A 26,869-nucleotide genomic window follows, 5' to 3' on the forward strand; every position below is an offset into this window, starting at 1 on the left:
CATAAGAATATGAGCCACATGCTCTCTGTGGTTCCTTTCCATGTAACACAGCTGATAAAACTTCCTAGGGAGTCAGATTATTCATCATGAACAAAAGAACAGCCAAAAGCACCTAAGGGAAGGCTTGTTCCCTCCGTAGCAGAGATCCTCTGCAAGGGAATGAGTGAACAGGAAAACAAATTCTAAACTGCAGAAATATAGTGAGAGGGAGTGGACTACAAATATCCTTTCTCTATTTAACCTAATAAAGAGCTAGACAAAACGTAAAATCTGCCTGTTCCCCAATTCTGTCAGTGTACAAGCATACATAATAGTGAGTCTATCTTTGAACGATAACTCACTTAACATTGACATGAAAAGTTGCTTAATGAGATAAATCTTTCTGGGCTTAGGCATGCATAAAACCCCCTTCATTCGTGTTCCCCGTAGCTTGCAAAGATACATGTGCTTCCTTCTAACCTGTTCTTAGCTTGGCATATCTGCTCTACTCTAAAAATCAGAACAAGAAGGCTTAACATTCACAAACAAACATTTTTCATTGAAGCACTGTGGCTCTTTCTTTCAATACGAACTGGTTATTTTTTGAAAATATATATTCAACTCTCAGCAGAAATTTTGGTGCTACATCTTCAAGCGTCTGAGGGAGCTACAGTTCGATGTGGTTATTTACACTTCCACAAAACCTCATACAAGATATGCAACCTCATCAATGAACAAACAAATAGATTATATACTGGTAATATCACATCTGTAGTTATGCGGTTCACTTGAAATGGACCATTTAGTTGTGGAGTGCACACAAAGTACATATGCAGATGTGTGTGTTCCTGTAGGCACACAGCTGCATAGACTGCCAGAATTCTGTTGGTACATGTGTATATGTGCTATATGCATATGAAGAAAAATGCATGTATATTCCTGTCTGCCTCACTGGGTAGAAGACAACAGAACAGAGAGTGAAGGCAGATACACACTTGTATGTTTGAGAGTGGCTACTGCACACCTTGTCATGCCAGTGTGAAAAGGACAGTTGCAGGTTGCTGGTTTTGCAGCCATTAATTTTACATCTTATGGGAAGGGGGTAAAAAAAGGATTTCTTAGTTCCATTTTTTCCCCCCCTCCTCAGTAAGCATCATTGGAAGAAGACCAAAGCCGAGCAACTATAAGTTAAATATACACTTGAGCTTAGCTGCATTACATAACTCTGTAGGAGAAGCAGGTTGAAAAGATTCTTTTTTTGTTTAATTTAAACCTTTGTATTTTATTTATCTTCCTTTTCATCTCTTAACTCCTGTTAATTTTTCCTCCTAAATTACATCATCCTCTGAAGAACGCTGGGTTTCGCAGGCAGGCGGCTAGTCACCTGCAACAACCGAGGGGTCCCGCAGAAGCTTCCAGGCTGCTGTCTGTGTCAGACGCCAGTGTTTGATCTGTGGACATGGATGAGATGTCATTGACAGATGAGGATGGAGGGAGGCTTTCACTGCTGTTCACTGCTGCACCTGTGCTACGAAAATGAACACCAACGTGATTAAACGTGAAACGCCAGAGCTTCTCACAGTTGAAAAAGCAAAGGACACTTACTCTGTGGCAACAGGCATGTAAATACATTCTAAGCAATTGCAAACAAACAAAATATTAAATATTTTACCAGAAAATTCTATCCCCCAACAGACTCTTTTGAAGAGGTATAGCTCATGTAGTGTCTATTACTCCACTTCTTTATAGCCTTCTTAGAGTTAAAAAATGCCTCATGATCAGATGCCTGTTAGGATCACACAGGCACCAACAAGATGGTTAAAAAACCCAACCCAGTCTTGCGCAGTATCCCATAAAATTCCAGTTTTCTTATAAGTAGTTTAGTAGAATGAGTGGCATCAAATCACCTAGTGGCGATGAAGAGAAAATGGCTGTGAAGGAGGCAAGGTTGGATTCTTACTCTTAGTTAAAGACTAGGTGACAGCCCAGGATTTCAGCAGTATTTCTGTGCATCCAAGTTACCCGATCTTTTTAAAATGATGACAGTACCAGGTATTATCAAAAAACCTGCTTTGTGAAACAAAATATGTATCTTCATGAGATTATCATTAATGTGACTGAACATTTATCACATCCCTGAATATTATCAGAAATAAACTGTTCTATAAATGAAGTTGTGGAATAAATACATGAACAATGCCTTCATCCTGCACCTATGACGGCTCAAATGTTGCTCTGCCTAGTTAAGCTCTCAGAGTGGCAAACAACAGTTTGCTATTTTTTTTCCACTGAACAACTGAGGCAACATTTTGTGGTCCTCTTTCCATGAAAATTAACACTCTCTGCTGTTTGAGAGGGATATATTAATTTTAATTGAATATTCATGACAATAAAATACGTTATTTTACATGGTATTACACAGCTGGAAATTGTAGCTTGTTACCATGACCCACATCTTTGCTCTGCAGTTAGACATTATTTCATTCTTATGGCCAAAAAGTTTTCTCAGCTAATTTTTACAGATTTTCATTTCCTTGAAATGGATGAGAGTTAGCATATATTTCCTTGAAAAGCAAGAGAACTCATCTAATAAAACACACCTAGTAAAATTCCAAAACTCATACGTTCTTAGTACAGAAATCAATAGCCATCACTACAGACAGCCTAGGCAAAAATACACGATGCTTTGGGAAAAAGGCATGGATTTCTGTCACTTTCCAGTTTGCAATAAAAACATTACTTTGAGAAAACAAACTACCATGCCATAGCTCCAACCACTCTTCTAGTTTCCCTGTTTTTTTCTTCCCTTTATACACATCAACTACAAACATGCAAAAAAACAGAGCCAGATTTGCTCACATTCAGAGCTCCAGAGAGGAACTCCTTTCAGCTGCTGTAGTAGTACAAAGATATTCTTGCATCAGAAGCATTGTTCAATTAATTAAATCTTCTAATACCTTTGGAAAATAGTTAATTTTGTAACTTGCAAAAAGACAGAGCAAACTCAATGATATCTCATTGATTACTGCAGACAGCAATTGCCCATCTTTCCTGACAGAAGATTTTTCTAAGAGTTATTTACACATATCTCATTCATATTGATCAGTAATCACCCAGTACAACACTGTTACTTCCTGTTATTAAACCACATGGCATTTTACAAAAATACTAATCAGTCAAGAAAAAAGTATTTAGAGATAGTAAAAGTATTACTATATTTAACGTTATTAATGACTAAACAATATATTGCCTTTCTAAATGTTTACGGGGCTGGATAGAAGCCTGCTATGAAGTCATGGATGCCGTCCCAGGAATCAAAGAATTCCAGTAGGTTCAATCAACTTTTGATCAAACTGCTGCAGTGCAGCTTTCTTTGGTGAATGTGCAATCAACTTAGCTATGCAAACTAGCTGAAGAAATAGCTGCAGAAATTGTGTAGGTGAAGATTTCATTACACAATTTCTGATTCAGCACCACTGAATTCGATAAATACTGCTATGTTCATTTCAGCAAGTATCAACTCAGCCCATAGCTTTATGGTTATTCCTAGCTTTCAGCACAATGCTATGTGGCACAACACATAGTCCTGATAACTATTGTTGCAGCTCCAAGGCACGTAGACTCACAACATGTCCACAAAACAAAACGAAACCACACCAAACCTTAATGACATTAAAGAATTCAGCAGCACAAATCTGCACTTAACACAGCAACTTTCAGAAACCCAACCAAAACCTGTCCTAGTCAATAAGCAATGCTCCATTTGCTATGCTCAGCACCTGCTCAGTGCTACAATAGCTTGTTCCTGAAGGAATGAGTGCCAGATGAAACAAAGCACAAAACAACAGAGGTGCATTTGACAGAGAAAGAGACACACATTTCTGAACTTGCTGTTTGCCAGGAAGCTTCTTGCTGGCTTTAGCGTTCAGGAAAACAGCAAAAGGTTAGAGTAGGTTAGAAATAGCTCTTGGGATCTGCCTCTGCCATTGACTTAACAGCTACTCTTTTAGCTACACATCAACTTCCCTGTTGTAAAACAGTAATTCCTGGGTATGTGCTAACATCACCAATTTCAATTATAGCAGCTATCAGAGTATTAGTTCAGTTATCCATCCAAAAGTTTTATTATAATAGTGTGATATAAGCCTCCTCATCCACAGTAATATAATCTGTAACCACAGATCTTTCCATAGAAAATACAAGGACAACTATATCTCAAGTAGACCAACTTTTAAGTATTAACATGATACTGGAGCACAATTAATCATTGTATACCCCTTAGAAGGACTGAATTTCATAAAAGCTTCCTAATTGGCCTACATTACTGCAAGGGTATCCCAAGTGGTTCAGCTATTTCTTGTCTTTTTTTGTCAGTACAGAAAATGCATCAAAGTCATTCAATGGGGCTGAGTACCTGAAGGAGAAGGCTGTCCTTTCACTACACCATTTTTGGTCTTTTCTTCAGAGTTCATTACTTCTTTGTAGATGAGTTCTGGAAGAGAGAATTGCAACAGTTACAAACAGGAACCAGTGCCTGTTATCAGGAACAAAACAACTGTTGTGAGACACAATGTCTTCGCCCTCCCATGAGCTCCCTAGGTCTGCCCTACCTTGATTTCATGAGTCTTGACAGCTCTACTTAGTTGCCTAAGACCTGACCTCTCCTCTCTTATTGGAGCTGAATTGAGAAAACAGTGTTAAACTAGAATATGTGAATTGTTTAAATGCTCTATCTAGAAATGAAGGAGCACAGTAATATAATGCTTTTTACTGTGTGTAAAATTGTGATGCATTGGCTTGCTGAACAGCATTCTGTTCCCCAAGTGATATCCTTTGATTTCAATGAAGCACTGAAATCTGCACCTCCTGTGTTAACATTAATTTGTGTAGATAATCAGAGTCCTCGGGACACTTTGTTTAGTTTCACTATCAAAGCAGCAGCTTGTAGGGCTAGTGTCAATTCTTCATGTCAAAGGAATTATTTTTGTTTTACACAGAGGTACTTGACGGTGGGACGTGAATGTTTTGTCACTGAAATACCCCTTCCCACATAATTCTAAACTGTGATTACCTTTCCATTCCTCAATTGTATGTTCCCTTTCATCCAGCTGTTTATCATATATCTGAGGAGGAGGCTGCAGGAGATAAAAAAGCTGTTTAATGAATTGTCTATAATATTGTAAATAATTAGGGGTATTATATGAGTAAAGATAAATTCTATTCTCTTTTTGCTATCCGTTCTGTACATACAAAAAAACCCATGAAACATGTTTGAATATTACAGAGATTAACACTTCTGAAATTCAACTCTTCATGTTGATGGAATCAATATACTTCTCCATTTTCGTCCTTCAAGCAAGAGGCATAGTTTCAGTTGAAATAGAATCTGGGTCAAAAATGCAATTCTGCATATACTGAGCCCTGAGACTCCACACACACAGAATGTTTATACTGGCAGAGACAGTACTGTCACCGTACCAGACAAATATCAATCCTGATTAATCAATAGAAATATTAGTATGGCAAAATTTTAATTGCCCTGTAGACATCATACTCACTACTATACAAACTTCTCAGAATAACTCTGATTTTGAAGTAAGTCTCCCTGCCACAATTTCTCATCCATGTTCCAAATTCCCAGGCTTTCCAGCATACATATTTTTAAGTAACTTTGCTTTGACCAGAAAGATCGGGTTTTTTTCTTATGTTTTTTTAAGTGACAAGAATGTCACAGAAGTAGAAGATTCTGGAACTTACTGAGACAGAGGCAACTAGAGTTTCCAAGAACCTGAATGCCTGCTTTCATTAGGCAACTAAGCCATTGTCCCTCCTGAAGTTAGCTGCGAAATATAGCAGCCACGCAAGGCAAGGACTGTCTCCCTCTTGCTTCTACCAAGAAGCTTCACTGTCTGAGGTAAGAGTATCTAATAAAGATGAAAACAAAATCTACAGTACTTTTATCACTCAAAAATATTTCCTCTAACATCCTTTTTGGTCAGTTGTCCACTGTATCTCTTTCAAAACATCCTACTGTCAAACGTACATTTATCTAGCTGTTTTCTGATTCACTGGGAAGTCGAGAATTTGATCTTAGGAATCCAATACCATCAGTCCATTAAGCCGTTTACATGCTACAGATAAAACTGAGAAAGTAATAGCTCAGTGACATAATATGGACCAGGAAAATTATGATAACTGAACTCTGAACTGAACAAGTCCACTGAAAACAAAGGAAGTTCTAGAAAGTGACATTTATATCATGGCTAAAGACAAGGAAAATAGGGAAAGTCCTTAATTGCCAAATCTCACACCTAAGAAGGTGCTGAGAAGGAACCTGAAACATGTGCCGAGTTGAAGTCAGTGCTAGACCTCAGCAGGAGTACCTGAGGTGTCACTGTGTCGGTAAGAGAAATACATAAGAAATCTGAATCCAAAGGCAATGCAGCTCTTCTCTTATTCAGCATAAATTCCCTTCTCAAGTCCCTTCCAGTCAATTTTGAAGCTTAAGCTAGATTCATCCAAAATCTATGCAGTCTGTGGGGACTCCATATGTCAGCTGACTGTGAAATCAGGGAGCTGAATCCTACCAAAGTGAGCAGGTGAGCCACTGGAATATGGTGAATAAGCTCCACTCCGCCAGCTAAGCCTGCTGCACTGCTGCTCAGCCGCTCAGCCAGCCCTGCAGCGTGCATTTCCTACTGGGGAAGGGGAAAACAGAGAAAACTGGCGAAGGCAAAGAAATCTTGCAGGTTTGGAATTTACAGGAAATGTACAGGGTCTGTCAGCTCCACTACATAGCTGGCTTTTGGCTTCTATGGCAGCAGTAGGGGAGACATTTGGTAAAGCAGTAGCCTGAATCATAGTGACAGACCCACTGCTTCACTGTCAAGCAGAAGGAAAGCAGGTAAATCGAGGCAGACAAGAATATCCTGCAAATACTTTTATTTCTAAAAGCTGCAGGGTGGGGCTGTGGATAAAGTTGGTCCTGCCAAGTATAAACACTTTTTTTTATACCTTCAGTTGAAAATCAGTGCTATTTGTCTCTCAGCCAGAAATAAGAGGGTAAATTACTTCACTACTTCAATTCTCAAACACAAATTACACAATCAGAAGGAATAAGTGATCCAGATGCACATTCTTGTCCTCAGTTCACAGAACCACAAAATCTTTGCCTTATATCTCTTCTAATTTATTTCAGCTACACTTTCAGCTATGATTTAAGCAGGCATAATTAGTAATAGGCAGCAAGAAGAGCAGCATTCTACATATTTTGGAAACAGAGACATTTTCAAGGGAGAGAGCCCAGAATAATCTCCTTTGTTACCAAATTCCTATTTTGCTGTGAACACAATTGAGGGAGAGGAATGAAATTCTGTACTCCATACACTACAAGACACGAGAAAGAGCACCTGCACAGCATTCTACTGCTTTGCTAGTGTTTATACTGCAGACCTTTATTTATGAGCTAGCAAAACCCACAGCTGTAAAACATGTCTGTCACCAGGAAGACAAGAGCCAAGGGTAAACGTATGTTCATCATGATAATGACATGAATAAATCTCTCCTCTGCACACAGGTAGGGTCTGTAACCTCCAAAGCCTGTGCATAACATAGGTGAAGGGAGCTCTGCTGAGAGGCTAGGCCAGTGTTTGCACACTGTGAAAAGTGAAACTTTCACATTTCGTTTCACTGATACAACAAAATGAGCCCGTATGACATATTTTCATTGATTCAAGGCACAGAGATGAGTTGAAAATGCAACAGGAATGAATTCATGAATTAATTTATTTTCCAAAAATCCTCATTAATCTTAATTAGAACAACAATGCTCAATATACTGTTATCAAGCTAGATAACCCTCCTCCAGGCTGACTGCCCATTTTCTGTGAACTTGTTTGTTTTATATTTGTTTTAACCAGTACCTAAAATTAGAGAGAGGAAGGGAGGTTTTTAACACAATGTCATAGCAATGGGGCAGATGGAGAAGCTGCCATATCTGGGTTGTCCAGGGCATCTGATTTCAGTCTTGGTGTAAAGTATGGCCTAAAGAAGTCTTTACTGACTACCTCAAATGCCTTAGAAAATGACAGAGTTCATCATTGTTAATTTTCTGTGTGGATGCAGCTGCAGCATTATAGCAGCAGATGACATTATAGATAGAGCTTATAGAATTATGTTATTATAAATCCTTCGCACAGCACATCCCAACTAAGAGAGTTACATGGTTTACTTTGTACAGGTTTCAGAAAAAGTAGAGTTCAACAAGCATTAAATCACAGCAGAATGTGGATCAAGCCTATGGGTAGCAACCTCTAGCTTCAGTTTTAGGCAGACATTTTCTCCCCAGATCAGATCAGTTTGGAAACAATAACACTGGCAACAATAACAAAGAATATAATCTATTTTTGGATGCAGAAGAGAAGGAATTTGTCTTTTAGACAGTACAATAAAACCTTGTTGTTTCAGTGGTTCTTGCCTTGAACATTTTACAAATCATGTAAAACATTTTGTGCATTAAAATTAACATTCATTGGCTATAATAAAAAAATTACCAAAAAGCACTATAAAATATCTACAAGGACCTTTTCCTAAAAGAAAGAAAAAACAAAAATTAAACCCCACAAAATGTATTCTTTTTTTCATATGGCAAGACAAACATCAGGACACTACTGGATTTGTTAAATACCTTGTTAATATCCAAGGAACAAAAGTTTTTTGCTTGGGAAAAAAGCAAAACATATGTTAAAGCTGATGTAGTCTCACTTTCCCAAAGCAACACAAGTTAATTTTTGTAAGTGACTGCTAGAAAGCAAAAGCAATAGGGCTAGAGTTCACACTTGAATAAGTCCTGCCATCTCTGTCCCTATCTCTGCAGAATCAGTGCCAACACAGTGGAGACCTTTGGATGAGCTGTTTTTAGAAAGCTTGGCAATAAGAAGGCTTGATTCTGCATCTGTTCCCAGAATCACAGACTCTGGAGCAGCAGTTGTGAGTCGTGTACAAGGCAGTGATAGCATGACCAATTTAGAAATTACAGAGACAATGGAGGCTGTAAAAATTAACAGTGTGAGGTTAAACAATTTGTTAAATAGCTTAGATCCTCATAACAGGTGAATATAAAAATTCCTTTATGTTTTGCTGTAACCTAGGTTGTGTTACTGATACCACTAATATATTTATTTTAGCACTGAAAGCTGAAGTACATCAGTGTGTTGTCACAAGAGCCCTGAAGTCTCTTCAGCTAGAGAGGAATTTGGATTTCACTGTGGACTCCACAGTGTTGAGTATGGTCTCAACTATGAGTATGGAGGAAGAGATGCATTTTTTCTATTGTATCTAGTGATAGGACAAGCAGTAACAGGAAGAAGCTGGAACACAAAAAGTTCCATTTAAACATAAGAAAAAACTGTTACTGTGAGGGTGAGATAGCCCTGGCACAGGTTGCCCAGGGGAGTTGTGAAGTCTCCTTCTCTAGAGGTCTTCAAAACCCACATGGATGCGTTCCTGAGTGACCTGATCTAGGTAGACCTGCTTCAGTAGGGAGGTTGGACCAGATGATCTTTAAAGGTCCCTTCCAACCCCTGCCATTCTATGATTCTATGATTCTATGATTCTATGATTCTGTGATTCTGTGATTCTATGATTCTATGATTCTATGCCTGCAGGCTGGGAATGATCACAACTATGGGTATGGAAGAAGAGATGCCTGTGTGCCTATTCATTCCTTGGAGTCTTTGCAGAGCATTTTAGAAAACTCTATATATAGTATGGGTATGAGAAACTGAAACTTGAAATTCATTTGAATTGTCATAGTTTATACAGGTTTATACAATGCAGCAGCAATTTCTATCCTGGACAGGATCTTGGACTGAGAATCACAAACAACACTCTCTTCATAGCATTATAGGGAACAGCAACACATTAATAAAAGGTAAGACACGGGTTGGCATGCATAGAAAAAATGAATGATAATTCACAACTGAGCCCCTTGTGAGTGGTCCTAGATTCAGAGATACGCCAGTGAAACTTAAATCCTATGAAAATAAAATCAATAATAAAAGCACTGAGAGTTACAGTGAATAAAACTCTGCAAAATCTATTACTATTGTTAAACTCTGTCAACATTGAGGAATGTTTAAAAGGAGTATTTTTAGCACCTGATAGTTCAATTTTCTGAGAAACCTCTCTTCTATTAGGTGGCATATGTCAGATAACAAGCAATATCCACAGATACAGTAAAACCCAAGATGGACTTTGAAACCAGTTAACAGAAACATCAGATCACAATCTGTGGCAAATTTTGCTACTAGATCTGTTCCCATGGATTAGAACAAGACTATGCCCAAGTAGGAACCAATAAGAGATCACAAAGACATTAAAAAATTTTCAAAATGAAGTAATTTATAGGTGAAGAAAAAATATGCAAAATTAAGTCCTAAGCAACTATCCCTAAACAGCAAAATTTCTTTTAAGATAGCACCTTCCAGACATGTGCAAGCAAATATTTTTAGTCAAAAAATATTTGGCTAATTTTTAATGAAATAACATGATAATTGAAAAATTAAGGGAAAGAATAGAAAGCAACCACTGTCTTGCATAAAACTGTTACTTTGATACTTATAAGTAGGTATCTCTTCCATTAAAAATTGCCAATGGCAAATGCTAAAGGTATTCTAAAGCACATATGTAGGTATCTATTCACAATTTAAATACATTTGGATAAAACCAGTAGCGTTCATGTAGGCAGCATTCCATAAACATCAGGAAGATATGAAAAACTAAAAGATTTGGGATTTATTCACAGATGATCTTAATGAATTCTTAAGAATGTATAGCAGCTTCAAAGAAGGGCAGCTGTGCAAATGATATTGTGTGTCTCATTCATAATAGTCCAAATGCTATTATGTAGGTAAATATCATTAACAGGAGAGGAATAAACAGAATATTTGCTTAAAAGTGAAACCCAGATATTTTCTGCATACAACACACAAGAAGAAGGAACCCTTCACTGATATATAAAATGAAGAAATAAGGTCTATAGCTTCCTATTCTGATTTTACAATAGATTTCCTGTGTGATATGAGTAAATTACACTTTTCCCCTTTGAATTCTGGTTTTGCTACATACAAAGTAGGTGTGAATATTGATAACATATTTCAACAGTTTCTAAAATCTTGGGAATTCTAAACAATCATTAGCTGTATGTATCATACTTTAAAAAAACACCTATTTTATTTATAATTGGTTGAATACAGAAATTGTCTTAACTGTGAATAACACTATTAAAATTAATTTCAGAGCAGTGATGTATGCTCAGGAGAACTGACCAATGTGACTTTATTATCAAAGATACTGCTGCAAACTGAGTGGGCTTAAAAGAAGCTGGTTAGGCTAGTCTATCAGATATAAGAATTTCCTCTAAAGCAAAAAATCTAGCTTACCCATTCATACCACATGTATGCTTAAAAAACTGTGCAAGGCCTATTTCTAAATGTAAATGTCACCACTATTCCAGGTCTATTGAGGGTTTAGGATGTGGTTTGGGTTTATTCAGAAGTCTGTGAGAGAGTGGTCTGTTTGTGTAGCCTCCTGTTGTTAGTGAACAGCAAGTACCACATCTAGTAACAGTGTCTTCCTCTCTGTATCAGGGAATCGGGAGGTGACAATTAAGGCTGATAGGAATAGTTTAACACTGTTACACATCAGGGAACAAAGGGTATTGCATTCCTAATACTCCCCATTTGTATTACAATCTTTGCCCATTAGAACAAGACATAATAGTTTTATTGCCTGTGTCCAGCCTGTGAAAAATCATAAACTTTTAATAGACTTATAAAAAGGGATTGTAACTGTCTCACTAGTCTGTTTTTTAACTGGACAGGACTATTTTACGTGTCCCACTCACATTCATAATGCTGTAAATCTGTGCAGATACAGAGCGTTCATTGCCTCCAGGTTAAACTTTGAATGCTAAATTCTCTCTTTATTCCCTGGACTATCTTCAGTGCTCTTCGTGATGTACTTCAGTGCACAATGACATTTCATGGTATTGCAATAAATACCTCACTTCAAAATTCCTGTTACATTAAATGCTTTCAGTTACCTGTCCTCCTTAGCCTCTGTACAAACAAATACTGTACAGAAGATGTCTAGCTGCTTTTGATGAAGCCACTTACTGAGAAGAAGTAATCTAACCAGACAGGTTAGTTAACTAACACTTCCCCTCACACAATGCTATACTGATTGAAAATCATGGAATCATAGAATGGTAGGGGTTGGAAAGGACCTTTAGAGATCATCTAGTCCAACCCCCCTGCAGAAGCAGGTTCAGCTAGATCAGGTCGCATAGGAACATGTCCAGGCGGGTCTTGAAGACCTCCAAGGAAGGAGACTCCACAACCCCTCTGGGCAACCTGTTCCACTGCTCCGTCACCCTCACAGTGAAATAGTTTTTTCTTATGTTTAAATAGAACTTTTTGTGTTCCAGCTTCATCCCATTACTCCTGGTCCTGTTGCTAGCTACTATGGAAAAAAGGGATGCCCCAACCTCCTGACATCCACCCTTTAGATATTTGTAAATGTTAATAAGATCCCCCCTCAGTCTCCTCTTCTCCAGACTAAACGGCCCTAGTTCCTGCAGCCTTTCCTCATATGAAAGATTTTCCAGTCCCCTGATCATCGTTGTGGCCCTGTGCTGGACTCTCTCCAGAGGTTCTCTGTCCCTATTGAGCTGAGGAACCAGATCTGGACACAATACTCGAGATGAGGCCTCACCAGGGCAGATTAGAGGGGAAGAAGAACCTCCCTTGACCTGCTGGCCACACTCTTCTTGATGCATCCCAGGATGCCATTGGCTTTCATGGCCATGAGGGCACATTACTGGTTCATGTTCAGTTTATTACCAATCAGGACTCCAAGGTCTCTCTCTATAGAGCTGCTCTTCAGCAGTTTGACCCCCATCCTATACTGTTGCATGGGGTTGTTCCTTTCTAGATGCAGGACTCTGCACTTGTCCTTGTTGAACCTCATGAGGTTCCTCTCTGCCCAACTCTCAAGCCGGTCAAGATCCGGCTGAATGGCAGCACAGCCTTCTGGGGAATCAGTCAGTCCTCCCTAGTTTGGTGTCATCAGCAAACTGAGGTTACACTCTTTCTCCTCATCCAGGTCATTGATGAAGATGTTGAACAAGACTGGCCCCAGAACCGATCCCTGTGGAACTCCACTGGCCACAGGCCTCCAACTCAGTTCTGTGCCATTGATCACCACCCTCTAGACTCTGCCATTCTGCCAGCTCTCGATCCACCTCACTGTCCATTCATTCAATCCACACTGCCTGAGCTTTCTGATGAGGTTGTTATGGGAGACAGTGTCAAAAGCCTTGCTGAAGTCAAGGTAGATGACATCTGCTGCTCTCCCCTCATCTAGCCAGCTGGTTATGCACTCATAGAAGGCTATCAGGATTGGTCAAACAGGATTCCCCCTTGGTGAATCTATGTTGACCCCCTTGGATAACCATATTTTCTTTCATATGTTCAGTGATAACATTCAGGATGAGTTGTTCCATCACCTTTCCAGGGATGGAGGTGAGGCTGACTGGTGTTGTCTGTATCCAAATTTCTCTGTTATTCCTATAGTACAGAGTTCCTGATAGTGGAAGAGATCCTGCCTCATGTTACACACTATGGGAGAGGAACTCAAAAAGAATACGAAACTGAACCGAAACCACCCTGACACCAAATCTTTAGTCACATGGTGAAAGACTTCACTTTATGGAAAAGTGCTTATCAAATGCTACAAAAGAGACAGTACAATGATTAAGGGCAGATGCAACGAATTGTAGGCTTCTAAGTCCCAGTGAGTCAATCAGGAAAAAATAGTGGGAAGTTAAGCAAGTGATAAAAAGCATCTCCATCACTTATTTTTCTATCATTGTCTCGTCAGGTTCCCTGGTCTGCATATTTGCAAAGCAGTCTGTGAAAAATCAGGTTTGTTTCTTAGAGCCTTATCATGCTGTAAATCCTAAAAGAGAATTTATTGAGGCTGGTCCTCTGCAAATTTTCCCTAAGGAAGTGGTGGAACATTTGCCTTTCCTGGTCCATCTTTTCTCCCACTTGTTCCTCCATTCCATCCTTGTCTGGCCATTTTGCAGTCAACAGGCAAGGCTACTTTTGTATTCTCTGGCATCTGGCCCATGAAATAGATGCTCAAGCTGGGAGCTGGTAGGGTGAAGTGCTCCTCTAGGATGAGACAAGGCCTTCTTAGGGAAGGCAAAGCCAAAACTGTGGTTTAGAAGGACAGAATGTGAAATTCAACTTACTGTTTTTCATCTCCTTTGACAGGAATCAACAGAATTATTACTTGAAATCTAATAGACTGGTAGGCCCTCAGGTACAATGTACTTCCTTTTGTAAATGAAGAGGGGAAAAGATGAAGAACATTGCAGTACATAGTAAGGTTCTGGAAACTGGTTCTGATCCCAGGCTATTCTTACATTTCTGTCTCCAAAGCTTTGTTCTCAGACAGGAAAAATAAATATATGCAGCTCGAATGAGGCCAGTTGCAGAAGCCAGACTTTAATGTGAGAGGAGACTCACTGAATGCATTTGTAAAAAATTAATTTATAGGCTCTAAAAAAGTATGTATGTAAAATGCAGACGCAAGCAATTGCAAACTACAAAAGCTCTTGAAGGAAGGGATTTTCAAGGAAAACCCATAAAAAGAGGGTGAAAAAAAGGATGAAATCTGATGCTGATTGAATGCTACATTTTAGTGAAACACAAAACAGAAATACCCACATAAAACCTGTTTTAACAAAAGACCATCTTGGACTAAAAATATCAGGGGGCAAATGCTTAAAAATGGCCAACATAGTGAAAACAGCATTTCTGAACTTCAATGTAAAATAAATAAAAAGAGCAGAAAACAGAGTAAAACTGAATACTCACAGAGCCCAAATGATAACGGGCAAATACCTAGCCCAAATAGCTAATCAGCTTTCTGAAGCAGTAAAGTATTACAATTGCCAGGTCTCCTGGTATTCAAAATATGTATGGTACAATACCTCTAAGAGACAGAAAAAAAGTTCAACAAATGTTTCAAGGGACATTAGTTTGATTAAGAGTGGCTACTGTGCTTCACATTGACTCTATTTCTTTCCATCACTTTACTGTTATGTAAGCTTACAAGACTGTTATGGAAAGAGAAAATATCACCATCTCTTCCTTGGGCTGGAAATCTTCCAGACAGAAAAATTTCATGCAACTTATTACACACTGATAACAGAAACTTTATAGTGTTGCAGATACAATAATTAGTTAAGCACTTGTTAATCACCTAGTAATAGTTCAATCAATTAGCTAAGCACTTGCAAATAACTCAAACACCTATTGATTAAGTAAGTATTCATTTGACTCACATAAGGATCAAACTGCAAGAGTTACATACCACATCTCATAGGGACCTGTTACCTTAGCTATGAGACCCTGGTGAATGTATTTGTTAGGTTACCTTGGCTGTTACCTTAGTTGTTACTAAAATAAAGGGACTGATATCTTTTTTGACCAATCACTGTGATTTTGGAAATTTCGTGTTTGTTGGGAACCAATCAAGGTGAAGGGCTAAATTGATAGATGAACATTTTATGTATGCTTGTGTTGGCAAATGTGATTCTTTTGTTTGAGCTATATAAAAACCCTGAGATTGGTAACTAACAACGAAGCACCTATGGAGGAGCTATCCCTCGTGTTTTCCCAGCACTGCATAATAAAGTGCCTGCTTATCTGCATTCCTGTGTAGATAAATTTTTCGTGATTGTGGATCCAGAAAAACTTATCAGGCTTTCCTTAGGCTGATATATATTTTTGTAACACTTTGTCAACCTATTCCAATCATGAACACAGGACCTAAAACTGTATTTGAATAACTATAAGTAAAAATGAGGCTAAATGGCTTGAAAAAACTAGACTGTAATATTTTGTGTTTATCCTTCATTTATAGAAGCTGGCTCCCAATCACAGCTAAGATGGATAGTCACAGAAAGATGATACCACGCTAGGATAAACTCCTCCCACTAGACCCTGCCCTATTGATCACAACTCTCTGCCTTCTTCCCTTCAACCAGTTAACAATCCACTTCACTACCTGATCATCCAGCCCATACTTTCTCAGTTTTGCTGCAAGAATGCTGTGGAAGATAGTGTCAAATGCTTTACTGAAATCCAGATAAACCACATCCCCTGCACTACCACCATCTATCCACTTGGTTACATCTTCATAAAAGGCTATCAGGTTGGTCAAACATGCCTTTCCTTTGGCGAAGTCATATTGACTGATCTTAATGACCCTTCTTGTCCTTTTAATACCCGGAGACAGCACCCAGGATAAGTTGTTCCATCACCTTTCCAGGGATGGAGGTGAGGCTGACTGGTCTGTAGTTACCGGCTCTTCCTTCTTACCCTTTTCGAAGACTGGAGTGACATTTACTCTCCTCCAGTCCTCAGGCACCTCTCCTGTTCTCCACGACTTACTAAAGATGATGGGGAGTGGTCTAGCAATGACTTCTGCCAGCTCCCTCAGCACCTGGGGGTGCACCCCATTGGGGCCCATGGATTTATGTACATCCAGAGTGCTCAACTGATCCTTAACCCAGTCCTCATCAACCAAACAAAACTCCTGGGAGTCTGGGGCTCCTGAGGACAGTCTCCAGCAGTATAGACAGAGGCAAAGAAGGCATTCAGTAACTCTATCTTCTCTGTATCCTCTTTCACCGGGACACCTGCTTAATTCAACAGTGGGCTTACACTGCCTCTAGTGTTAGTTTTATCTGCGATGTATTTTAAGAAGCCATTCTTGTTGTCCTTGACCTCCCTTGCAAGGTGAGGAAGTTGCAGGGCAGCAGTTGACGAAGCCAATTCAAGTTCCATCACTGCTGCCCTTTGCACAGTTTCCTCAAAGTCCATCCTTTAGTGACTTGGATGTTTCTTACTGTAAAACCATTGATATGTCAGAGAGCAACTGCCATATCAATGGTAGTAATGACATACCATGGCAAGGCTACTTAGCAATTGACATCATACAGTTTAATTCTCTGTCCTCTTCCAAAACGAAATCCCCTTGAGGTACACATTGAACCTCTGCTCCTTCCTCACCACCCACCAAGTACAACCAGATCCTTGAGCAAAAGCAATCCAGTGGATGCATTTGCCCAAGGCAGGACTGACTCTGACTGTCTTCCCTAAAATATTCTTCATGTGAACTACAGGCACTTTATCCCCTTTATGTCACGCTGTTTGGCCCAGGTGTTTATGAGATTTTTGAAATCAGTCCCATTGTCTGACTCAGTCCTTTCTGGGGAGCCATATCACCCTAAAACCTGCTTTCCAAGGCCCACCTGGATATTGTTCCAGGTGGCAGCACGTGGCATGAGGTGCGAGCATGTGGCATTCCTGTGTTTGCTCCCACCATTGTAAGCCCATGGTGCTTGCCTTGGCAGGTTTGTGAGAGTGTGATACTGTCAGTCTGCCAGAACTTCCTCCATTTCTATTTCAGCCATCATCCCCTATACCACAGAGGCTTTAACCACTTGGCTTGCTTGACTGCAGCACACCTCACATTCATGGATATTGTGTGCCATAGTACCCATGGTCAAGTCCATCCCTCAATCACAAGCCCAGCTATATGTTCCATCTCTTCCTTGATGGCCTGAAGTCATGAGCCCCCTGAGCTCTGAACAATTCAGCCCAATATTGCCAGTCCAGATCCATCCAAGCCACTTCAGTTTGAGCAGCCTGACCCATCTGCTCATTGGGTTTATTGTCTTCAGTGGCCTAGCCCCTAGGTACATGGTGTCTACGTGATATACTTTTACAATCAGCTTCTCTAGCCAGGCAGCAATTTCTTGCCCCAATGGGTCTCTGTGCTGTCACCACCCCTCCAGGGCATTTGCCACTGTCCAAGAGTCAGTATAGAGATGGACACTGGCCATTTTCTTTGGCCAGCAATGTCTAAAGCCAGCTGAATAGTTTTCACTTCCACAAACTGGGTCAGTTCACCTTCTCCTTCCGCTGTTTCCGTGACTTGCAGACGCCTTTGTAATGCTTTCCCACAGTGCACCAGGATCCACCAATGAACAGAGCACACTGCTTCTCATTTTCTGGCAGCTTATTATACACTGGGGCATCTTCAGCATGCATCACTGCCTTCCTGGAGATATTCAGAAACCTTTGCCTTCTGGCCAGTTCATGATCACTTCCAAAATTCCTGAGCAACCAGGTTTTCCTATTCAAGCCCATTGTGTGATCAGTGTGACCCACTTGCTCCCCATGACATCCACTACATGATGTAGAGAGACGATCCTTCCTTTAGATATCCAGCCCGGTACTGACAGACAGGGTGCCAAGAGGAGCCATGCTTCAGCACCAACTTGTGAGGCAGCTTAAACTCTTTCATATGTTTTCGCGCAGAATGAGTGATGCACAGTACAATTGTTCACTACCCTGAACTGATGACCAGCACATTCCAGACCATGATGTCTCCCTCTTCCCGAACAGCTCCTCTCCTCAACCCCTTTCATATGCTGAGCATGATGTAAAGTGGTATGGAATATCCCCTTGGCTAACTGGAGTCAGCTGTCCTCATTGTCCCCTCTCTCAGCTTCTTGTGAGAGTTAATTCTACTCTGGACAAACCCAGTACAAACAGTTAATGATCAGTACAGATTTCCCTACCTTTCCCATGAGGCTTTCCCATGTATAAGCTTCAGAAAGTATGGCATAGTTTCTGGACAAAATCTTGACCAGTAGCATGAGAATTTCAACACACTTCAACAGTGCTTTGATCTAGAGTCATCTTTTGGTTTACAGCAGGTTCAGCTGCAGAACTGAGGTCTGGTTGTAGATGTAAATTCCATTTCCACCTGCCAAAATTCAGTGGGCTAGATCCAGTGATCCATTAGAAAAGTCACAGGTGAAATATGCTTGTGCAGTTGTTTCATAGCACACATTAATAAAACAGCTTTACAAGACAGGGAAAAATTTCTTGTTTCATTCAAATTGGAACGGGAGTCTGAAAATGTACATAACCCAGAAGAATCAGACCAAAATCTTCATACCAATGTTCCTGTCACTTTTGTGTGTGTTTCCCAAAACTAATATTAATGAGCCAGAAAACAATTTTTAGGTTTTCATATGTCATTGAAATACTACTCTTCCATGTGATTGTACTCTGTTTAACTGACTAGTTTTGGCTCAATATAGACTAACTCACAGAGTCAGGTTATTAAATGAGTCTGCAAAAGTAAAAGAAACTTTTTCAGATCATCTGTTGAATATTTTTAGATGAGTGCCGACTCCCACTCCTGCTATGAAGCTGGCAAGATCTAACAAAAACACGTAAGATGACAGTAATTTCCCATTGCTCATGACACACTGGATACATGGCATTAGGAAACATTTACTGAATTTGCTCCTAAGTCTTCTGCAACTGTAGTAAGGCTAATATTTCACTGAAATATTTGTTTGAGAGAGAGAGGCAAAGACTTATGATAGAAATTCAGTTCTTTATCCATTATCCATAATAACATGAAATTGCAACAAGAAGTAATACAGATTAAGGGAATTACCACAATGCAGACCCTAGGACTTACAGCATAACAGAAACTATTGCACAAAACTGTGTTCATTTAAGACATCAGATGTCAGAGCAGTATTACAAGATACTCCAAAAGGTATTCTGGATGTTATGCTAGGTTCTCCTGGTCCATATCTGAAGTCACAGACAGATGGAAACAGCTTGTTGTTCACACCAACACAACTTTTGCCAAAAAGAAACAACTTATTCCATGCGTGAAGCACTAAATCACTTGTGTTACCAACAAACAAATTTATCACATACAGGTACATTACTGTCTTGTAAAGAACTACTAGCTGATCAAACATCAAGCATTCATCCAGAAGTGGCAAGTTGTAATATGGATGCACAAGTAAAACTTTCTGTCCAGTGTAGCAACAACTACTCCTTGTAGCGGCCTTGCCAGTTAGTAGCAGTCCCAGAACCTCAGGAGCAGAAAGCCACCAGCCTCCTGTGTATCTGAGAAACTTATTCCATCATTGAGACAGCACTGATGATGTGAGACTAATGCCTTCATTAAATAGAATATAATTACTGCACACTGCTAGTGGGCTCTTTAGATTCCAGCCAATTCACACGGTAGGCAAAATGCATAATTATTCTGTTTTAAAGCCACAATCCAGAAGAAGGATATGGTTTGTTCTAGATTACATGAGGACTCTATGGTACCATCAGAAATTCAAGCGTTTTCTCTTCAACCATAGATATACCTCTAATCTCTCTGCATAAGAGAGCAGTAATAAGAGGTTCAAATCGGCTGTAATTTTACACTTGGCAAGTTTTCCTTTCTAAAATGGCAACCTCATTATGACAAAAATTCAGCCTCTACTTCAATCTGAAATACAACTAAGAGCATATGTTTTTAAATTAAGCAAATCCCTACATAGAAATACCCACTGTACCAAATTGCCTTCCTGTTCTGAATCAGAAGTGTCTCTTACTGGTTAAATTCACAGGCAAAGCACATCTAAAGAGGGACTCAAATCTGGATTCTGACATAGGAGTTGTTCTGTAAAATAAAAAAATGCATGAGAATATAACAAAAGTATTTGACAATGGAATGAGATCTTTAAGAGGGATGGGAAACTAAAATGTACCTGCCAGGGAGTAGAATATTGCAGGGTATTAAATGTTCATGCTTTGGACTGATAAACTTCTTTTCTTGAAGAAAGAGAACATAAAAACTACAGGTTCCCTAGATAGCAGAACCATTCCTTATAAAGCATTACTAAGTAACATACTTTACAAAAATCCTACAAGTGTAAAATTTAATGGGATTTTGTGCATTCTATTTCCTTTTGAAGTTTGTTATATTTTCAAGAACACACACTGAATTGTAATATATCACTAACAGTGGTAATTTAATTTTGCAAGATTCAGGGTCTTAGTTTCCTAAGTGGTTAAATAACATTTCTAAATCTATTAAAATACTGAGCTCTGTTTTCACACATTTCATGAGTAGAATTACAGAGAACATCTCTGAAGTCATTCCTGTATCAGAAGTGCCCACAGACTGCAATTATTCCTGTTAACATCAGCTTCATCAAGGTATACAGAAAAGAACTAGGACTTGACAAGATTATAAGAAGAGAAATCCATTTCTGTTTTCACACAGTGTACATGATACCAAGCACTGAACCATGGCCCAGGAAAACACTGAGGCTGTGGTTCACTTTAAGGAATTATTTATATCCTGCTAAGATTTTCCTGAATCTCCACTTCAGGATTTTATCTTGTTTTGTTTAATTCTCCTCCTCTCAACATATATGCTTGAAGTGATATTTGTGGTTTTTCGCAAGAAGAGGTTTAGAAACACAGTATCTTTTGCCAGACTGACTTACATAGCTAGAAAAAACATCATCTACTAAGTTCAAAATCCTTTCTTCATTTTGTCTAGTAGAAAGCAGAAAATGACCCTCTATGCTTGAAGTGCTTTTGCTTATCCCATCTATTATCTGTTCATCTAACAAAGACAATGATCTCCTGTAGATCACTTTTCACGTAAATCCAAATAGTACCATAGTCACAACAATATTGTTTCTTCATAGCATGCCTGTTAGCAAGATACTGTAAAGCAGCAGAAATCTATGAATCATATCTATTTGAAGAAAGGAACCATGCCTCACTTACCGCTTCCACTTCTGCAGGGTCATACCAGACATTAATGTATGGATGCTGTAAGGCTTCATCTACTGATATTCTCTTGGCTGGATCAATGACTAACATCTTTGATAAAAGGTCCCTGGCTTGGCTGGCTAGAATAATGAAAGCAGATAAACAAAGAATTAATACAAAACAATCACCGCCTCCAGAAGAGGGTTAATCAGGTCAGAAAAGTCACAATGACACAATCCTTTGGAGGCTGGTTGTGTGTACTTTGCCCCTTGTCTTATGACAGCAAGAGTTCTTCAGTAATAATTTTGAGTTGGAATTGTTAGGAAGGTGCCAACATCAGGGCTGCATACCCTAAGTCCCTTAACAAACTTCAATGAGATTTTACATGTTGTATGCAGATTCCATGTAGAGGGCTAAAAAACATATTCAAGATAAATGTGTTTGAGGTATCTGTGTTATTGCCAGGATCAGAAAAAAAGAGGTTGCATACTGCAGTCTGAAAACATGGCATTACTAAATCAAAGCCTGAAACTTACAAGTACTCTTGTGGTGCTTCAGAAAAACATCTAAACTTTTCCGTATGTTTTAACATTTTTCACAAAGCCTGCTTGGAGGCATTAAATATTTTAGGAAGGCATAGCCACAGGCTTATCTTAGGGCATCCCATTAGAAGCAATAATGTAAAATTTGTGGTTTGGAATCAACATGTAACGGTATGCATGTGCCTTGGAACTGCTTAAGTCTTATTTATCCCACATTAAATCAGTGGAACACATCATAATCCACTACAAAAATGCACAGCCTTATACAGAACTGGAATTTTATATTGCAACATTGATTTATTTTACCTTTCTTTTACCCATTGTGTCTATCAGGCTGCAAACTCTTCTATTACCCAAGTTACTTTTACTGTTTACTTTTACGTAAAAATATAACATCATCTAAATCCTTGTTACAAAAATAACAAGAGGTATTTCTAGTGTTACTATCAAATGTAGTGTTTTAAGCTCTTGTATGTTCCAAATCATTTCCTGTCTAAATGAAAAAGAAAAGGAAAAGAAAAATAATTTGAAGAGAAGTAAGGGCAAAAATATTATTAGGCATCTCATCAGGCATGGTGAGTAAATCTAATATGTAATTAAATCACTAACATTACATTACAGTGAAATATTTAGGCAGGACATGGGATAATATGATGCGTACAAATAATTTTTTTTCATGCACTGTTTCTTGTTCTGTAACTATATCTTAAAAACTGGTATGCAGTATGATCAAACAGCAAGCATGTGCTTGCTTTATCCAAAAGATAACAGCATTTTTTGACAGCTACTTCTATTCATTGGCTTCAAATCCAGGAAAACTCTGTTACTCAGTTTTATTGTAGTAAGCATATAAAATTCTGTGTGTTCAAAAGAATCTGCTGAGACCTTTCACTTTGCTCTCAGAGCCAAGGCAGCAGCCTTGTTACGAGAATTGTTAACTGGAAGAGTGTTCTGGCTAATATATTGGCATGAAAATTGTAAGCAATAGAAAACCATCGCATGCCACTGTAGCAAGTGGCCCTAGGTTCTCCAGTGGTGCTGAACAGATACACAGTACAAGTTTGCAAGGGTTCCAGAGCTGTGATGCAAAATCATTTCTATGCTAAATACACATGAATCACTCACTCCTATTGATGGTCACAGAATCACAGAAACTCAAAGGTTGGAAGGGACCTTAAAAGATCATCTAGTCCAACCCCTCTGCCAGAGCAGGACCACCTAGGTCATGCAGGAACTCGTCCAGGTGGATTTTGAATGTCCCCAGAGAGGAGACTCCACAACTTATCTGGGCAGCCCATTCCAGTGCTCCGTCAACCTCACAGTGAAGAAATTCTTCCTTGAGTTTCTTTGGAACCTCTTATGTTTCAGCTTGTACCCATTGCCCCTTATCCTATCATTGGACATTACTGAGAACAGCCTGGCTCCATCCTCCCGACACCTGCCCTTTATGTATCTGTAAACATTAATGAAGTCACCCCTCAGTCTCCTCCAAGTGAAAGAGCCCCAGCTCCTTCAGCATTTCATCGCAAGGGAGATGCTCCACTCCATCATCTTTGTGGCCCTGCGCTGAACTCTCTCCAGCATCTCCCTATACTTCTTGAACTGACTCAATGTCCTCATCAAGTAAAACAAGATTTCAGTATATGATTAAAATCATTGCAGCTTATATTTTATCTGTTCACACTGTAATTAAGCTAGTTCTCTACTCAACATATCCAAACTGACCCCTAGCACTTTTCAAAAGACATCCACCAAAAGCAGATATTAAACCTCAGTGACATATTTTAGCTGATGTTGCTAATATTTTTCTATTGTCTAGTAAAGGTAGAGCTAAGAGGTGGGCATCTGTCTGCAGTGATATTTTTTCACCTAAAACAAAAGAGTGCAAGTGGTGAGATCTTTTCACAGAAGTTCTACTGCTCCTTTGTGTTACAAGTTTAAGAATGAGAGTAAAGGATGCTTCAGTTCCTTGCAGTACAGAAACATCACATAGAACATCACAGAGATGTGCTTAACATGTCAGTGATAATGTATATTCCCTTGGCTGCCCAAGCAGCAGGATCTCCAAAAATAATTTCCAAAAGCTGCCTCTCAACTAAAAAAAAAATGCATGCAGTCATTTGTCTCTGCAACTAACAGCCTTAAAAGGGAGTGCAACTAGAGAAGAAAAACTGAAAAAATCCTTCATTGGATTGTAGCTGTAGATGTGTGAGGCATGTCCCTTTGTCAGACATACCTTTGAGTTTGTTGTGTTCTGAGTCAGCTGGGAAGAGAGAATCTGGAAAAAGTTTGGGGAAAGTGAGGCCAGCATACTTGGGTCTGTTCTCAACGTAGTTCCGTACCGTTGGCTGCAGCTTCTTCATGAATTCTGGACAGGGTGTTCCCAGCTGCTCAATAACTTTATTCCACTGATCAATATCTGAACGTCAGTAGTTAAGGAAGACAAAACACAAACCCCAATGTAGTGTCGTGACATTTCCATTTAGTGGTCTCTGGGAATTAGAGGTGTTTAACTCTTTTCACACCATTTTACAGACACTATCTTTTTGCATTGTCATACTTCCAGATGCCTACATCCTGCAAAGGGCAAAACTCTCACAACTGTACTCACTCAAGGACATTGTGCAATCCTAAAACCAACACCAGCATGGGAAAGAGTTGCCACTTGTTATTATTCTTAACTTGTAATCCAGTGGTTTGCCCTCCTATTTCTTTACATGCAAGTAATTGCCCCTATCTCACTTTAGCTATTTGGGTGCAGCAGGGAAGAACAACACTTTCCCCTGTCCTCTCTATTCAGTCTGTGGAGAGCTGGACCCAGATGGCACAAAACAGTTCTCCATGGGACAGATATCACCTTCCTCCTGATAAACAGGGAGGGCCAAATACAGGACTTGCTTCGAAGTAGACATCAGAAACTTACACTCGTACAGAGATGATGAACCGTCTCTAAGGCATTTAATGAAGGCCAAAAAGATCTTTGGGATTACAGAATGTCGTGGGACTTGGATGCATTGAGAAGGAAGATGTAGGAACACTCTTTGAATGTGTGTGAAAAGATAAAAAGAATTATAAAAGCTTGCAGAATAGAGTTTACATGGTGGAAACCAGTGTTGGTAATCATGGAGAGGGGAGGAGGAGAACCCTCAGACGGCCAGTGCCTGCTGCACACATTTCTTCTAAGCTGACAGAAAGGCTGTCAGTAACAGACCACAGACAAGCAGGCTACTGCCCATGACTAGAAGATTTCAAAAGATGGAAGAAGCTCTATGAGTCATCAGTACAAAGACAATAGCCAAAGCCAGAGAACCTGGCAGAGTCCTCAAATACCACTCCTTGATTAGCCTTGATTTGCAGGAGGACAGCACTGAAACTTTTGCAGCCCTGGCTTGTGCCAAAGGCCAAAAATGTCAAGCTTTACATCACAGCAACTTCAGGGTCTAGTTATGGGTAAGTGAATGGTCTGAATGGATGGTTGTGCTTCTTTACTGTATTATTTTTGATTAAAGTTTATCAAATTTTGCCAGAAAACCCCACATTAATTTGCTCTCTTTGTGTATTTACACACACATGTATACAAATTTATATGATGGACCACTTGGGATTTGATTTTGTCTTAGTAATAGAAAAAACAAGCTCAGCAAGAGATAGATCTTTCTTCTTTCAAGTGGACACACACATTTTCTCTCTAGTAATGTTTCTCTTCTTACCTGGCCTTACTAGCACTGCATTCGATTCTGAGGTCCAATAGATGAAAATGTATGAGAATGCAATAATGCTCTTGCTGAATACTGGTCTGGGTCCAGTTCATTGTTATGTTTTATACAGTCAATGGTTGTAATGCATCTTTGGTGTACCTGATGATGGTACAAGATTTTAAAAATTACAGAAAATTTTAAAAAAATCTGAGGCCTGCCTATTGAAGCAAAGAAAAGAAGCCCTCTCTAGCTGTTAGTCAGAATTAACTTCAGCAAGCCTTCAGAAAACAAATATTACCATAGAATGGTACTAATGTGAACCAAAATCTTCTGTAGGTTACATTAAACAATGAATGACAGTGACTATGGATGTAATTTGCACACCAACAGAAAAAAATAGTACTATGACCATGTAAGTGATAGAAAATTCCCAGGTAAAAAAAGATTAACTTGTATTTGAGTGAAAAAACCTTCGATAAGAAAAACTTCTGCTAAGAGAAGATCCTGGTTTTCCACTTGAAATTGAGAAAATGTACAGACTGGAGGTGGGAAAGAATTAACACTCAAAACTTTGTAAGATGATGAAATGTCTGCTTTAAAGTTATTTGGATCACCTCAGCTGTCCCTTGCCCCAAACAGGATCAAAGAAAATGTATCGGCTATACACAACAGCATATGTATGACTTAAGACAGAAGGACAGATCTAACCTGGGGACCTAACAGTTTGTTCCTGGCACTAACACTGTGACAGTTTTACTCACATTAAGGCCATATCAAGTTACAGCAAAGAAACTTATTTAAGAAAAGAATTCCAAAATGTGTGTCTTTTGAATAAAGATTTATTGGTAAGTGAGGCCTCAGGTTGCCTCAAGCTTCCCAACCACCTTTTGTCTTTGCACTCTATTATTGC

General features: G+C 39.2%; 1 protein-coding gene across 4 annotated transcripts in view; it reads right to left on the reverse strand.

The window, feature by feature from the left end:
- Positions 1–1,359: 1,359 nt before the first annotated feature.
- Positions 1,360–26,869, reverse strand: part of MAPK10 (mitogen-activated protein kinase 10) — a 130,543-nt gene continuing 105,033 nt past the window's right edge. For 2 of the 4 annotated variants that reach the window (XM_061992265.1, XM_061992264.1), the window contains 5 exons: positions 24,498–24,680; positions 21,735–21,859; positions 5,051–5,114; positions 4,394–4,471; positions 1,360–1,502 (listed from right to left, as the gene is read on the reverse strand). In XM_061992265.1, coding sequence (XP_061848249.1) covers positions 1,360–1,502; positions 4,394–4,471; positions 5,051–5,114; positions 21,735–21,859; positions 24,498–24,680 — 593 coding nt within the window. The remainder of the gene's footprint in view (positions 1,503–4,393; positions 4,472–5,050; positions 5,115–21,734; positions 21,860–24,497; positions 24,681–26,869) is intronic. The other 2 variants (XM_061992267.1, XM_061992266.1) reach the window with 2 other exon arrangements.

This window comes from Colius striatus, chromosome 3 (assembly GCF_028858725.1).
Source record: "Colius striatus isolate bColStr4 chromosome 3, bColStr4.1.hap1, whole genome shotgun sequence".
Taxonomy (NCBI): Eukaryota; Metazoa; Chordata; class Aves; order Coliiformes; family Coliidae; genus Colius; species Colius striatus.